Below are 17707 nucleotides of genomic sequence, written 5' to 3' on the forward strand. Positions count from 1 at the left end.
TTGATTTGTCTGAATGAGTAGTTACAGTAAGCTTATATACATAAAATAGAAAGCTTAAAGCTAATTAAACAGTAATTAACAGATAACTAACTATAACACGTGCTCTCCATGTGACAAAGTAACAAGCTTAAGCTGACCTACAACAGCGTGAACTGCAGAATGATCCACAATAGAAACAACAATATATTTACTTTTGGTCCCTGTAGTTTATATTTTTTCACTTTTAGTCCTTATAGTTTCAATTTGATCACTTTTGCCATTTTATTTTCATGATTGTAGCAATTTAATGACAACTAAAAAATTACGTCAATTTTATTCACGCTCAGGAATATTTATATCCAATTTTGTCATTTCAACCATTTTATTCAAGCTAAAACTCTCAATTTCATGTTAGAATGCGAAAATGGAAATTGGGTTCAGGGTTCTTCCAAAACTCGGGTTTCTATTATGAGATTTTGGGAAATTTGTCTAGGGCCCTAACAAGAAATGGAGGGTTTTAACTTGAATTAAATGGTAGAAATGGTATAATTGGACATAAATACCTCCGAATGAGTGAATAAAATTGATGGAATTCTTTAATTGTCCTTAAATTGCTATAATTATGAAACTACAATGGCAAAAGTGACCGATTGAAACTACAAGAACAAAAGTGAAAAAGAGGCAAACTACAATGATCAAAAGTGATATTTGGCCTTTAATTTCTTATCAAGTTTGGTAAAGAAAGTGGAATCTACCATTTTTATAAAATCAAAGTCACTCAACGACGTGATTTGAAGCGGCGGCTGAAGGGATGATTATTTTTTCGGCTTTCACGGAAAGCAAATAAGGAACGGTGGAGTTTAATGAATTTTTATGAAATGCCATAGTGCCCTTTTTAATTTTTCTAATTTATCTCATATGGTTTTTAGGTTCAGTGGTCCCTAAACTTTGACCCAATTCTTATTTTGGTCCCTCAATTTCAAAAATCGTTATCGTGATCCTTCAACTTTAGTTTGGTTAGGACAAATAGTCCTACCGTTAGTTTGTTAACTTTTTCTGTTAAATTTGAGCATGTGCATGACACATAGTGTACTGTTAAGGGTCAAAATCGAAAATTGCTTCACTCTTGAGAGAAAAAAATTTATGTCATAGGGATTCCAGTCAGCATCACATTAATATCCCCATCCAATAAAATACAAATAGTTGGAAACCAATTTAAGTTTCAATTTAAAATTTTACAAATTTTTTCTGCATCCATTTTCTCCTCTCTCTTCAGCACCTTCTCTCTCCTTCATTCCATTTCTCTCTTCAATCACTCCTTGTCCATCATCACCCACACACCTAGGGGTGGGCATTGGAATCGAAGAATCGTTCAACTGAACCAAATTGGACCGGAAAAAACTAGAAAAAATCGATTTGACTAAAAAGTCAAAATTAATTGGAAAAACCGAAACATACCAATTTTGACCGATTCTGATTACAGTTCCATGTCTCAAAAAATTGAACCAACCCAAACCAGACCAACTGTATTAATTAATTAATTAATTAATTTGAAAATATCTCATACTTAAACCCAATTCTTCTTAGGCTTACTTACTATAGCACCCCCTGAAACTTCGGTCAAATCTCACTTTAACCTTCCAAAGTTAAAATGGCTCACTTTACCTCATTGATCGTGGTTTTGTGTTCCACTTCCCCCTCCCACCGTTAACGCTAGGGGTAGTTGCGGTTGATAACCGCGAATTTTTGTCCAAACCGCATAACCGACCGACTATTTGAGGTATAGTGATTTTGAAACATAAGAGCGGTCGGTTACCACGAATTAGCGGTTTAAAACCGCAAATTCTCAAGCATTCACAAAAATATAAATTCACAACCTAAATAAATAAATAAAAACATCAATTTCTCAAGCATATATAAATTCACAATCTCCTCAACTTCTCAAGCATTCACAACCTAAAGAAAATTAAAGTTACAATTCCAAGTATTCCAATTAAAGTTAAACTTCTCAAGCATTCCAATTCTAAATCCTTTAAAGTTACAAACCAAAAGGAAAATGCAAAGCAAAATGAATTAAAGTTACAACTAAAAAGAAAAATCCAATTCAAAGTTAATTAAAGTTACAAACTAAAAGAAAAATGCAATGCACCAACGTTACAAACTCAAGTGTTGGTGGTGAGTGGATTTGAAGAACCCCATTGTATTATTTGAGCATCAATGCTATCTACAAATAAAACAACATAGTTTAGTACATTTTATTATAAGAAGATCAAATAAAACAACATAGATTGGCTATACTTTGCGGTTTGCGGTAACCGCAAGTTTTGAAAATCAAATACAAATGCGGTTTGGTTTACTGCGCTCGTGGTTTCATTGCGGTAAATAGTCGGTTAGTTTTGCGCTTTTTGGTTTTGGTCTAAAATGCCACCCCTAGTTAACGCCATCCAAAAGACCGTCAAAAAGGCTGACATGCAAGGCGCATTATGGTAATAACATCCATGTGGGCCAATTGCTGACCTTAGTCATTGCCTACGTGGCATATTAGACCCCACAAGGTGTTGAAAATCATAATCTAAGCGGTTGAGTTCGTAAAATCATGCCAAAGACCCCCTTTTCAGCAGATAAAATTTGGGGAGATTAGGGTTTGGACTGTGTCGAAGAGAGAGATTCGAACATTTGAGAAGAACCGAAAATTGCAAAAGAGTGAAAACAGTTTGAGAATCAAAATTTGGGCACTGCTCGAATATTGGAAAGATTGGACAATGACGGTGTCGAGAGAGAAAGGAGGTTCTCAACCCGAGTACGGTAAGTGGCCCTTTGCTTTTGCTTTTGCTTTTGCTTTTGCTTTTGAAATGAAATCGACGAAAGCGATAGATTTATAAAGTGTGATCCAGGTTTAAATTTCTTGATTGTCTGCTTGCTTTGTTGGGTCGGGTCCAAAGGTGTTGTGGTCCCCTATGTGTTGCTGTTATGTTTTCTTGTTTACTAGTTGTTTAAAGGTCGTTTTAGTGTTTTACTAATTGTTTTCTTGTTTACTACTTCTTGTTTGCTAGTTGTTTAAGGGTCGTTTTAGTGTTGACTGGTAGTTTGATGGTTGTGTTACTATACATATGACTAGGTAATTGTTAAACTATACATGTGACTAGGCATTGGTTGAAGTGTGTGTTTTTATGTTCTGTTGTGTATATGACAAAGGAATAGTCACCTTTGAAGTACATCATGGAGGTAATTGGTAAAATCCCCAAACTTCAATGAGTGATGGTTTTATATGGGGGGTTCTGTTGATTATTTGGACTGGTGTCTTTTGGACTACGTAAATTTGTTAGAGATATATGCTTATGCAAAAGAGCTTGGGCATCATGACTGTAGGGGTCTTTTTATTCCAACAGCTGAGAATGGGCTTGGGCTCGAAAAAGGGAAACATGCATGAAATTGCCCCTTGAGTCCGAGTTTAAGGATTAGGCTCCAAGAGTGTTTCAAAAGGGTAACTGAGGCCTTAGGAAACACCTTGGTCTTCTTCACCAATGAAATCAACAGTCGCTTATAGAAAAATTCTTGGGCTTGGCATGAGAGCTAAGCATTCGTGAGTTTAGCATGAGAGAGAGAAGGAGCTGAGATAGGATGAGATGAAGGAATATGGCTCGAAATTGCAGGGGTTTCAGGGATGAGAGATGATGATTGCTCTCTAGATGTGTGTTTATAGAAAGAGATGAAGAAGATGGAAGCATAGGTGGCTTTAGCATATTTCCAGCAGCTTGACAAAAACTCTGTCAAGCTTTGGACCAGTTTACCAAAAGGAAAAATGAGGTAGATGGAAGGATGGAGCTCGAAATTGCAGAGGTTTCAGAAGGGAGAGATAAAGCTTGCTCTCTCTGGATGTGGGTTTTGAGAGGGAGAGGAAGAAGATGGAAGAACAAGCATGAAATTGAATGGTTCCATAGGGGATGCTTGCTTCAATGATTTGTCCTGGTTGCTGGAAGGCTTGCAGCAACGTAGGTGAGTTTTGAGATCAGATCTCAAGTGTCTTTACTGGGTAGAAAGTGCTTCCTTTTATAGGCATTGAAAATCTTCATTTTGTCAAGCTTCTCTCCACTTTTTCTTCACTTTCTTCCATTTAATCTTGTTTGGTGAAACTTCTCTAGCCTGAGCATGTAGGCATGAAGCTTTTTGGAGTTTCAAGACCTTCACACAGCTGGCTTCTCCATGTGGGTAAGGAGCCACCCACTTTTGCTTCTTGTTTTCTCACCAAAGCTTGAAGAGGAAGAATGGGTATGGGTGCTAGTCAAAAAGGGTGATCAGCACATGGGTTTGCTTGGTTTTGATGGTTTTGACAGATATGCTGGATATGTTCCACGATGCTGGGTTGGGCTATTGGTATTTTGTTTCTAGCGGTTTGTGAGTTCCTTTGATTTCGTCAGACTTCTGGAAGCTTTGGCTGATGTGGATTTTTTTATGGGCTATGACTATTAAATATTTTTCTAAGATGTTTGGGCTTTTTCTTAAGGTGATGGACTATTGGGTTTTCTCTCATGCTTACTCATATGTTTGGACTCAATGAGTGGGCTTGATTTTTGGTGCTCCCAAGTAGCCCAAAACTTCCACTCCTTGGACCATCAATGGGCCTCGTGAATACTCGTAACCATTCATACCACAACCCGCTCAACAAGTCTCAGGCATTCGCTTTGCTTGGGCCTACTTAAGCTTGTAGCATGACACGTTGCTTAAATAAGGATTTTTCGCAGTGTTGTATGCTTGGGCCGAAAAATATATTTAGGCCCAACCTTGGATTTTTTTTTTTTTGGCCTCAACACAAGTGGTTGTGACAGGGATACAAAATGGTAAAAAAGTGTGTATAGATAGTGATGCTCAGCTACTTGATTTGTGTAATTTGGTGCCTCCTAGCTTTCAAAGAGTGATTGTCATTTACTTGGAACATCCCACTGTTATTAGTGTGGATGAATCTGCAGTGGCTTGGAGTGAGAAGGGTCTTATTGCAAGAAACCTATCTGCTAAATTTGAACAATCTGGTTATGAGAATATGTATGAGGAGGATGAGAAGGATGAAGAGGATGAGGAGGATTGCATTGCTATTGATGAGGAGGACGAAGGTGATGAAGGTACTATTCATGAGCCTATACATGTGGAGGAAGCTGGTGATGAAGGCATTATTCTTGAGGGTACAAATGTGGCTGAGGATAGGCATAAAGGAACTGTTCCTGAGGGTATAATTATGGATGAGGAAGATGATGAAGGTACTGTTCCGGATGGTATAAATGTGGAGGATGAGACTATATATGAAGAGGGAGAGAATGATAAAAGGGCTGAAAACAATTGTGAAGACAGTGAAGACCCTGAATTTTATGATAGTGCTTATGACCAAAGTGAAGATGAGCAATGCTTGCTAGAGAAGGATGATAGAGCATTTGACAACTATGTTGACCACAATGCTCCAGATTTTTATCCAACTGCATATGAAGGAGATAAATTAAAAGATATGGCTGTAAGTGATGTTAATTGCTTGGATAGTAGCTCATGTGATGAAGGTACATTGCCTATCAGAAAAAGGAAAAGGAAACTACCCAAGTTTGAAGATTTTAAGCCTGAAATAAATTTGAATAACCCAATCTTTAAGCTTGGTCTAAGATTTCCAAGTGTCTATGTTTTTAGGAAAGTAGTGAGAAACTACTCAATGTTCAACAGAAGAAAGATTAAGTTCTCCAAGAATGATAAAGATAAAGTTTGAGCAGTTTGTGATGGGATCAAGAATGGAAAATGTCCATGCTTTGTTTATGCTTCAGCTGTAAATGGAAGTAGCATGGTTCAAATTAAGAGTTATGAAGAGGACTGTTGAACGCAATGTGCATGCTAACTCACCATGGTTAGCAGAGAGATACGCTACACAGCTGTCTAGAATAATAAATTGTGATGTATGAGCTTTTAAGGAAATGGTGAATAAAGATCTGTGTCATAGCTTCAAGATCATAGATCTACAGAGCAAGGCAAAAGGCAACTTCGTAAGTGAGGGGACTTACAAAACAGTTTGAGACTCTTACGTTGAGGAGCTAAAAAAGACAAATGTGGGAACTACTATAAAGATTAAGTCCAATTTGGAGGGTGTCAAATTTAGATTTTAAAGGATTTATATATGCTTTGCAGCTACAAAGAAAGGATTTATTGATACTTTGAGGCCAGTTGTTGGTTTGGATGCTTATCACATCAAAGGGCAACACCCTGGCCAATTACTATCTGCTGTTGGTGTTGATCCTAACAACGGCATGTATCCAATAAGCTTATGCAGTGGCAGATGCTGAGAATTATGCAACTTGGACTTGGTTTTTGGAACTCTTAGCTGTTGATCTTGGCATTGAAAATAGCAATGGCTATGTGTTCATTACAAATAGACAAAAGGGCTTAATTGATGTAGTAGGTGACATGTTTCCAAACTCTAAGCATAGGCATTGCCTTAAACATCTGCACGCCAATTTTATACTTGCTGGCTATAGAGGATTAGTTCCTAAACAACATATGGATGCTACTGCAAGAAGTACAACTATACATTGGTTTCAAGCAGAGATGAAAAAGCTCCAAGATTTGTCAGGATCAACTTTTAATTGGTTATCAAGGCTTGATCCAATGCAGTGGTGTAGATCTCACTTCAGAACACACTCAAAATGTGGCATTCTCTTGAATAACATGTGCGAGACATTCAACAAGTCTATCCTTGATGCTAGAGACAAGCCTATCATAACATTGCTTGAGAGGATCATGTATTACATCATGCTATTGATGGCAACTAGAAGAGAAGTTATGGAGAAATGGGCTCATGATGTGGGGCCAAGAGTTTTGGCAACTCTTGAGAAGCTTAAGAAGCAATCAGCCTGGTGCATTCCAAGGCTTGCAGGGGAGAGCAAATATAAGGTTAAGTGTTTTGGAGGCACTCAGGTGGTAGTTGATTTGAGAAACATAAGTTGTTCATGTAGGCAATGGGATCTAACTGAGATCCCATGTAAGTATGCTTGTGCTGCCATTGGACAATTAAATGGCAATCACATCAGCTATGTCCATGATTATTACAAAAAAGAGGCCTTCATCAAAGCTTACACACCCATGGTGCATCCAATGGTAAGTCTAGACTTGTGGGCTAAAACAAATTTGCCACATTTGCTACCACCTCAGTTTTATAAGCAGCCAGGGAGGCCAAAGAAAACAAGGAAAGCTTCAGCCAGTGAACCATCTCCAAGCTTTAATCCTAAAGCTAAACACTTGCCAAGGTATAATTTGGAAATCAAGTGTTCCATATGTAAGCAACCAGACTATAATAAGAGGAAATGTCCAAGGGTAAATGAAGCAAGGAGTAGCAGCCAGGTATATTCAAAGCATGTGATTTTACAAATCCTGTATGTTTGGCATTCTGATATGGATTCCCCAATGATGTTTGTTGGTCAGGTACCATCACAAAGGCGAAAGAAGACAACACATCAAGCCAACATATCTACTTAGAGAATTACAAGACAATCAAGGCAAGAACAACCAATAAGTTGGGTTTCTTTTATTTAAGTAACAGTTTGAGACTCTTCATTTGTAGATCATAATTTTCATAATTTTCATAATATAACTATGAGCAGGCATTTAATATAACTCTTCCATAATTTTCAAATCATATCAAAGGCTAAAAAAAGGAGCAATCATCACCAAGCTTCTTCTCAGTCTGGCCAAGCTCCTCAACCATCTCACCAAGCAACTCAACCATCTCAACCATTTCACCAACCAGCTACAGCATCTCAGTTTGAACAATCCTCTAAAGTTTTTCAGTTTGAACAAGCATCTCAAGCTCCTCAGTTTGAACAAGCCTCTCAAGCTGCTCTGTTTAAACAAGTCTCCCAATCTCAAGCACCAAATTCGTCTCAGCCTTTACAAGCTTCCCACAAAGGAAAGTTAGGTTTAAGTCTCCAGCTAAGAAGAAAGTCTTATTGGCAAAGTTTAATCCATGGAGATATTGAAAATCTCTCCTCTATTTTTGCTGTGTCTTGGGGAACACATGTGTTTTTGGGTAGAAACTGTCTATTTGATTGTCTACTTTGTTTTTAGGTACAGGATTGTACAACATTGCCATGGATAGTGCATATTCAGGTGAACAAGAGCATATGAGATCTTTTGTATTTCGTTTTGGCATTACCATGGTTTAAACATGTGCTTAGAAAGTCTTTTGAGTTATGGTTTAAACTATACAATATATATACAAGACTACATACATTTATGTAAAGTTATGAATCAATGGCAGTTGTAAAGCTCTTAAAGGTTTCAACAATTACTGTTGCTTACATAAGTCTTTAGTCTTAACCATTACAAAAGGGATTTCAAACCATTACATCTGCAAAATGCTAGAGCCATTGCATTGCATAAAGACTCTCATCTAAATTGCCATTCAACTAGGTACATCACATAACATTACCTAACTTTCAAACATACCACATTGCCTAAGTTACATTACACAACACTGCCATACCAAATCATAAACACAAAGGCCCAAGAAATAAACAGAGTAATCCACAACTTCTTCTCTCTTGCTCTCACGCGCCCAATCTGATCTTCAAATTCTCTCTTTGTCCTCAGCAGCCAAGCCATCAGAGCTCTCTCACGGGGAGGCATTTCAATATCAACTCATACAAAAAACCCACAACCTTTTTTCCCCCTCTGCATTCAGACAACAATTCCATCACATTCTCACAATTTTTTTTTCTTCAAATTTTCGATAAAATGGCAAATACAAAACCTACCTCTGACTTTGGACACACAAAGAACCTCCGAAGTGGTCCAAGAAGTCTGCAGCCAAGCAAGCCTCCCACAATAGCAATCAGGTGCAACAAGGGCCACCTCTTCTCCTCGTGGAGGTTTTTTCCTCATCTTCACACCCTTTAATCGAACAAAGATGGAGAGATTTTTGTCTGGAGAACCTTAAATCCTTCAAATGGTGCTAAGTACTTGCTCTGAGTTTAGAAACCCTATAATCGAAGAAGAAGAAGATTGAGGATTCTCATCATCAGCAGCTTAAATTAAGATTTTCAACTCCTTGCAGGGTCCAATATGCCACGTAGGCAGGTGACTAAGGTCAGACAATTGGCCCACGTGGATGCTATTACTATAATGCTCCGGCCACGTCAACCTTTTTGACAATCTTTTGGATGGCGTTAACGGTGAGGGAGGAAAGTGGAACACAAAACCACGATCAAGGGGGTAAAGTGGGTCATTTTAACTTTAGGGGGGTAAAGTGAGATTTGACCGAAGTTTCAGAGGGTGCTACAGTAAATAAGCCTTCTCCTTAACCCAAATAAATAGCCAAACTTTAAAGTCCATTGACCTTTTATTTTCAAAGCCCATTCCATAACCCTACTTCACCTCTCTCATTCCACTTCACTTTCTTTGAGCCGCCTTCTCCCTTCTCTCTTCAACAACCTCTTTCACTTTCTTGATTTCTTTATGTCTTGAGCCCAAGTGAGAACAACACTTCATTCAGAGAAGGCAACTTCACCTTCCTTCACTTTTTATTTGTTATTTTTCACCAAGAATTCATCAAGGTAAAATCTTTAACTCTTCGTTTTTGTTATGCAATCGAATGCTGTAATTTTAATTTTTCACCAAGAATTCTCTTTTTCTACATACAAGGGCTGGGAGAGGATCTTAATAGAGAAGGTTTGGAGAAGACGCCTCGCCAAGGGGACTCCAAGAAGGAACAAGGGGAAGATGGAGCATTTTTTTTGTTTTTGTTTTCACTGGAAGATGGAATAGTTTGAATGTTATTTCTGTATTTTTTTTGTAATTTTATTTGCTATTATGTGTATTTGTTTTGTTATTGGGTTGTAATTTTAAATTTAAAGTTTGCTAGATTCAGTGTGGGATGATTAGACGGGAATTGGGCTAATTGTGAATTTGTATGCCCAAAAATTTTAAAATTTTCAGTTGGGCTTAAAACTTAAAAAATACAAAATAAATAAATAATCAATTGGGCTCAAGAGCCGGTCCAAACTGGAAAACCAGAAATCGAACTGGATATAAACTGGTCTAGGTTGGTCTGGTTCTCTTAGGCATTTTAGTGCAAAATCAGACTGGATTGAATTGGATGAACATTATTGACTTTGGTTTTGAATTTAGGGGAAAATCGGACTGAATCTAACCGTGCCTACTCCTACACACTCCAGATTTCTCTTTTCCCCTTCAATCACTCATCCTTCATCACTCACACACTATCTCGATGATTTTATTTTACTATTTTTATTTTATTGAGTTATTTATTTGCAAATTCTATAAATTTTAGAAATGGTGGAGTTTGAAAAAGATTTGGGCTGACTTGGGAACAATATACATTAAAAGTGACTGAAGAGAGAGAGAGTAATGGAGTTGCATAATTTTTATGAACTGATAAGCATGAATGGAGGAGAGAGATGAACGTTGGAGAGAGAAGATGAAGAAAATGGTGCAAAAATACAATTTTGCTCATGCATTTAACAAAAGATAACAAAATTGACAGCATAACCATTTGTCACAATAAAAGTGAAGTTGAAGGATTACAGACAATTTTGGAAATTTAAAGATCAAAATGCGAATTGGGTCAAAGTTTAGAGACCATTACATCTAATAACCCATATCATAACATCGAGCATGGCGTGAGAGGAATTTAAGTAACGTTGGGCTGTTCTGTCCTGGGAGCTGCTCCTCCTACTTGGGCTAGGCCCCTTTTGTCCTCTTTAGTTTTCTTTTCTTTTGAATCTTGGCCCAGTATAAAAGAAAAAGGAAAAAAAGCTAAAAGAAGAATAAGACCCTATATTCGTTTTCCCGCCAAAACCCTCACCTTTATTCTTCATTTACCGACAAACCCAAATCTGAGCTCTATCTTCTCTGTCTCTGTGTGCCTCTCGCTCTGCAGGTGAACCATGAAGGACCTCGACTTCGGCCCTGACAAAGGTCAATTTGGGTTTCAGATCTCTGTCTATGTACCCCCTTCTCTCTCGTCAATACTTGATTTCATTTTGTTATTTTATTTTTATATTTTCAGTGCACGCGAAGGATTTCCTTTCCAACTTTATCGATTGCAATGGTGAACCCAAATACATGCGGATCCTTGTGAGTTTATCTCTCTCTTTTTTTAACACATTTTCTAAGAAGCAATAGTTACGGACTGAAAACCCTAAATTCTCATTGGGTTACCGCGAAGATGCGGGATCCTATTTTTCTTAATTTTTAGTTATACAACACCAATCTCTAAATTTCTTTTAAGTTTTTCGTATTCATGTCCTGTGATTCTTCTGTCTTTTTCAGCAAGAAGTTGCTAACCGCAAATTTCGAGCAATTCAGATTGATCTTGAGGACTTGTTCGGTGTAAGTTCTGCGTTTGCCTTTTGACTTTTGTTGCAATGCCCTGGTCCTGTTGTGAATAAGTTGTTAATTTTATAATGCAGTACAGGGAGTTGGATGAAGAATTCCTCAGTCGGGTTACTGAAAATACTCGGCGATATATTGGTATTTTTGCTGATGCTATCGATGAGCTCATGCCAGAGCCCACAGAGGCCTTTACAGATGATGATCATGACATATTGATGACCCAAAGGTCCGATGATGGGCCAGAGAATATGGATGGTCCAGATCCACATCAGAAGATGCCTCCAGAAATCAAGCGCTACTTGTGAGTTCAAAGTTATTTCTTTTGTGCTTGGAATTTTGTGTCTAAATGTGATTTGTGTGCCAATACACTTATAATAAAGCTACACGACCATATAATGAGGTATTTACTAAGCTAGCTGATACCTTCAGCAAAATTGACATTCATTTACTAACATGTCATGAATAGAGAACTACTAAACAAAAAAGTTGCAACCAAAACAGGTAGCCTATCACTGATACTGTACTAAAACCTAAACCCTCACCTATCCCATAAATGATACCAGCAAAAATTATTTAAAAAATAAAAAGGGGTGGAAATTCATATATGCAAGTATTACAAACACGAGATTTAGAAAATATATTGTGAGGGTACCTCCCGATGTGTAGCCCAACGGACATTTGTCTCATTGGAGTATGCTTGAAAATATATTGCCATTTCGTACAAAGTAAACCCTGCTTGAAAATATATTTCAACTAATTAGCTGATAAACCCTGTTTGTAGTATATGCTCGGAAACATGTTGTCATATGGTGCAATGTAAGTTGAACACATGCATCCCAGGTTAATACTGGCAACCGGTTTTAACATTTAGCAAGTTCTATATGCTTCACCTTCCAGTATAGTGATGTTAAATTTCACTAATGTTTTCTCATATGTATTGTAGTGAAGTTTACATAAGAGCATCTTCAAAGGGGCGGCCATTTACCATTAGGGAGGTCAAGGCTTCATATATTGGTCAGCTTGTAAGGATATCAGGTATTGTGACACGGTGTTCAGATGTTAAGCCATTGATGCAGGTTGCTGTTTATACATGTGAAGAATGTGGTTTTGAGATTTACCAGGTAATTAGAGACAAGCTTATCTCGGATACTTTGTCTTGACGTACGTAAATGTTGTCTTCTTTCCAATTAAACCACACCACCCCACCCCACCCCCAAAAAAACAAAAAGCCACTATAATTTTCAAAATATTTTCAAACATTTGATTGCCAGTTACTGTACTCAGCAGATTTTCAAACATTCTTTTATTTCTCTCTTTGGAGTATTATTCACACAATGCCAGCAGGTCTGTACTTGGGCCCAGTTTCTTTAGAACCACTTTTGTTGAGTTGCTAATTCTGTTTGTGCCTAACAGGAAGTAACTGCGAGAGTATTTATGCCCCTGTTTGAGTGCCCATCAAGGCGTTGTATAACGAATAGAACCAAGGGGAATCTTATTCTTCAACTCAGGGCATCAAAGTTCTTGAAGTTTCAGGAGGTACTTCATGCTGATTCGGTCATAATTGTAATATGATTTTGCATTTTTCCCCAATGGCGTTTATCATCCTTCTGTGATCTGTTTGGTTGTGGTTTGATTGCAGGCCAAGATACAAGAATTGTCTGAACATGTTCCAAAAGGTCATATTCCACGGACAATGACTGTTCACTTCAGGGGTGAACTCACAAGAAAGGTTGGCTGCTTTATGTCAATTTTCATAAAGTATTTTAAGGATAAACTTACAGTTTTTAAATGAATCTTCCGCAATGGAAAGAGGGAAAGGGGCGGTACATTTCCAATTTGAATAATTGCATGATTGCAGGGAGTGATGACATCCTGCTTCTTCTACTTGACTGATTATATACTATTTTCTTAAAGTTTTGATGTGCCTCTACCTGAATTAGGTAGCTCCGGGTGATGTCGTTGAACTATCTGGCATTTTTCTTCCTATTCCTTACACTGGTTATAGAGCAATGCGGGCTGGCTTAGTTGCAGATACTTACTTAGAAGCCATGTCTATCACACACCATAAGAAAAGATATGAAGAGTAAGCCATTCTTCTGTTCCTATTTTTAGTTTTGTCATCTTATGCACTGTGTGAATCAGTTCTCAACTGAAAAAAGTCATTTAGACTTTTGTAATGAACTTAATTATTTTTCAAACATCCAGGCTTCAACTATTAACATAGAGTTTATCTAGTGCTTTTAGTGCAGTTTTCGGTAAACAGTAAACTAAGAGTTGTTCTGTACCTACTTAGATAAACCTCTTAAATTTTAGGTGATAAAAGGTGTACTGTGTGTACTAAGTTGTGCTCTTCTGCAGGTATGAACTTGTAGGAGATGAGGAAGAGCAAATTGTACGTTTAGCTGATGATGGTGACATTTATAATAAGTTGGCACGATCTTTGGCACCTGAAATTTATGGGCATGAAGATATCAAAAAGGCTTTACTTCTGCTTCTAGTGGGTGCCCCTCACAGGAAACTAAAAGATGGAATGAAGGTAAATGACAGATTGTCTATAAGATTATGGATAGTATTTGGATATATTCTCTATAGTAAAATGACAGATTGTCAGTCCCCTTTTCTTGCTTCCCTTTCCTCTCAACCCTCCTTGACCAGGCTCTTACGGGTTCTGGTCACTGGTTAATGGTTATGCAAATTGAGTTTCAGTTTGCAATCTGTCTCCCTCCACTGTAAAATGGGATTCCAAGCTCATATTCTCTTTTTAGGACATTTCCCAAGCTCATATTCCTGTCTGTGATAAACAGACTGGTCATGGTGTGTTGTATCATTTACATTATCGCACTACAAGGGTCATGATACATTTTCTGTTAAAATGCAGATTAGAGGAGATTTACATATTTGTTTGATGGGTGATCCTGGAGTTGCAAAGAGCCAGCTTCTTAAGCACATAATTAATGTAGCACCCAGGGGAGTTTATACAACTGGTAAAGGAAGCAGTGGAGTTGGTCTAACTGCTGCTGTTCAGAAAGATCCTGTCACAAATGAAATGGTCCTCGAAGGAGGAGCATTGGTGAGATACATATGCTTCTTTCAGTTATAGGTGTTTTCAGCTATTTTTATCTTCAAATGTTATACGAGTGGAAGAGAGCATACACAACAGTAAATACTTGTGGAATACTTGCATGATACTCAGACTACCAAGTTGCCTCATTAGCCATATTTCAAAGAATGCCCTTTCCTGTTAACTTCTAATTGGAATCAGAAATAAGGTTTCCTTGCATCATGTCAATGTTTAATTCAAGACTGTTTCCAAACAGTTACTTCCTAGCCTGTCTGTAGAAGCCAATCTGTAACCAACTCAAAATAAAATCCCTAATTCAATCAGATTCCCCATCGTTCTCCATTAGGCTTCCTATCTGATTGGTTTTCGAAGGTTTCTGGGTGTTAAATTATGTAAGAATTAACTCATTTCAGGTGCTAGCGGATATGGGCATTTGTGCAATTGATGAATTTGATAAGATGGATGAATTAGATCGTACAGCCATACATGAAGTTATGGAGCAGCAGACAGTCAGCATTGCCAAGGCTGGGATCACTACATCTTTGAATGCAAGAACGGCTGTTCTTGCTGCAGCTAATCCAGCGTGGTACAAATCTTTCTACCTCTTATAACCTGGGTTTATTTAGGGCATTGGTCCCTGTTGCTTCTCTTCTAATTTATGTTGCTCTAATTATGTGGCAGTTTTTCTCCTTCGGGCAGCTAGCCTTCTTTGTGTTATATTCTGGTCTATATGAAAACTCTTACTTATTATATATATTTTTGAAGGGGGAGATATGACCTACGTAGAACTCCAGCTGAAAACATTAATCTTCCACCAGCCCTTTTGTCAAGATTTGATCTTTTATGGTTAATTCTGGATCGAGCAGATATGGATAGTGATCTTGAGATGGCTAGGCATGTCGTCTATGTCCACCAGAATAAAGAATCTCCTGCTCTTGGCTTCACTCCACTTGAACCATCTGTTCTTCGGTAAATCTAATAGTACTTTTCAACATAGAAAGCCCAGTAGTAGTAACGATTTCAGAATATTCGCTTTGTTTTTAGGCTTTCTTAATAGATCACTTATACATGCAAATGAGTAAAAGAGCACTGTATAGAACTTGTAAAGCTCCCTAATTTTTGTGTGCAAGTCTATTGATTAGTGGGACTTTCTGATACCATACTTTCCTTTCTTTTTCAAAAAATTTCAGCGCATATATTTCTGCTGCAAGAAGATTGTCTCCTTCAGTTCCGCAGGAACTCGAGGAGTATATTGCTAGTGCCTACTCTAGCATTCGGCAAGAAGAAGCTAAATCTAATGCTCCCCACTCCTATACAACTGTGAGGACCCTGCTCAGTATTCTTCGAATATCAGCTGTAAGTCCTGTTTTTCATTTGTTCTCTTGTTATGTGCTTCCATAATACATGCTGCGTATCCAATATAATGAAATGGAAAGAAATGTTTCAACAATATATGCTATGTATCAAAATTGAATGAAGTGGCAAGAAATGGTGTCTAACTGTCTACATAAGGCATAGGGTTTGGGGGTGTCAGATTGATGTCCTGCAGTCAACATCAGGCAGAGGGACAGTTTTTAAGTGTTTGGACCTGAATGGTGCATACTTAACCTGCATTCTTTCTGGATATGGACTGGGTTAAAAATGTGAAAAGATAATATGTATGAGCATGTTGTTTGAACTGGCTTTACCCAGTTAAGTGGGTGGTCTGCCTTAAAACTGTCATCCATAGTGTGGAACAATAGATGCTGGTAACAATATTTTTACCCATTTGATGGGTTGCTCAAGAAACGTCATCCATAAGTAGAGGAAGGATATCTAGTATGGTACAAATATATTTAACAAATGCCAGTCTTTTTGGGCATAAGGTTTAGGGTATATGGATTAAACAAGCTTTACTTGGTTTGTTTAATCGGTTGCTTAAAAAGTGTCATCTAGAGAAGGGAGCAATAGATGCTTATGGGGTGTATTGACTACTTAAAAGACAAACTGATTTGTTTCATGTACAGGCATTAGCAAGACTGCGATTTTCTGAAACTGTGGCTCAAAGTGATGTGGATGAGGCACTAAGGCTAATGCAGATGTCAAAGTTCTCTTTGTACTCAGATGATCGCCAGAAATCTGGTCTGGATGCTATCTCCGATATCTATTCAATTTTGCGAGATGAAGCTGCCAGGACTGACAAGTTGGATGTGAGCTATGCACGTGCACTAAATTGGATTTCTAGGAAGGTTAGATTTTTCAAATTTGCAAAGCATCTTGTGATGTTCAGAAAGTTGATTGATTTTCAACCTATAAGTGGATTTAATGCAGAAAATACAACTGTAGTACCTATCATGTCAAAATAGAATAAAACTTAAAAGTGATAAGAATGTAGATCATACTATAGAACTTCGACAGAGAATCATAACATTACTAAAATAAAAATTCTGAAACTCCAATAATTGGAGGAAATTTTTTATAATCCTGTCCTTAATTCTATCTTCTTTGTCTTAAGCCCTGTGGAACGTTTGCTTTGGAACAGGGTTACAGTGAAGCCCAACTGAAAGAATGTTTGGAGGAATACGCAGCCTTGAATGTGTGGCAGATAAACCCCTTACTTTTGACATCCGATTTATTGATGCCTGATATGCTTTGCAGTAGATTCCTCAGACGGCTGCAATCCCTTGACACAGGAGTGTTCTTGACCCTATACATTTGAAAGATTTGTGAGTGGGAAGAATACTCAACCTGGGAAGAGAGATGAATTAGGCAGTTGGAGCGAAGTGATTCAGTTAGCATTGTTGACTAGCCGAAATGAATGGAGCGAAGTGTTTTATATTTCGTGTGTACGTTGCCTCGCTCTTTTCAATTTTCATGTGGTGTGCAACTTGGGAGTTGGGATACATGATACGTTTCTCTAATGCATGCATCGTATTAGCAAAAATTAACTGAGTGCAATTGCTTCGGTTGTATTAGGATTATGCATTGCGGTGGAAAAATATTAATGCATTAGGATTATGCTTCAATTGCTTTGGTTGTTTTTCATAAGGGTCATGCTAGGGAGACCAACTTTAAATCCAATTTATGTACCATCTCTCTATAGAGGTGGAGCCCACCAATACAATGGGTCTCATACTCTATTGAGAGATGGTACACAAGTTGGTATCTAAAGTTGGTCTCCTTAAGATTTTCCTTTGTTTTATAAGTGTTGCTAAACGAATCCTAAAATTAACTAGGTACGTCTTATTACCAAACTCTTTATTGAATTATTACTTTATCCTAATATAAAATGGCCAAAAATAATATATTGAA

The 17707-nt window shown here is 37.7% G+C and overlaps 1 protein-coding gene across 1 annotated transcript; it reads left to right on the plus strand.

The window, feature by feature from the left end:
* The first annotated feature begins 10794 nt into the window (after positions 1–10794).
* On the plus strand, positions 10795–17248 carry PRL (Minichromosome maintenance (MCM2/3/5) family protein). The gene is given in 16 exon segments (XM_008236982.3): positions 10795–10938; positions 11030–11097; positions 11293–11352; positions 11433–11656; positions 12299–12476; positions 12769–12891; positions 12995–13084; positions 13296–13438; positions 13714–13891; positions 14234–14425; positions 14830–15002; positions 15182–15385; positions 15607–15772; positions 16423–16644; positions 16938–17007; positions 17010–17248. Coding segments are annotated over 16 exon segments (2154 nt in total). The 5' UTR covers positions 10795–10907; the 3' UTR covers positions 17042–17248.
* The last annotated feature ends 459 nt before the right edge of the window (positions 17249–17707 follow it).

This window comes from Prunus mume, linkage group LG6, assembly GCF_029339155.1.
Source record: "Prunus mume cultivar Tortuosa linkage group LG6, ASM2933915v1, whole genome shotgun sequence".
Lineage (NCBI taxonomy): Eukaryota > Viridiplantae > Streptophyta > Magnoliopsida > Rosales > Rosaceae > Prunus > Prunus mume.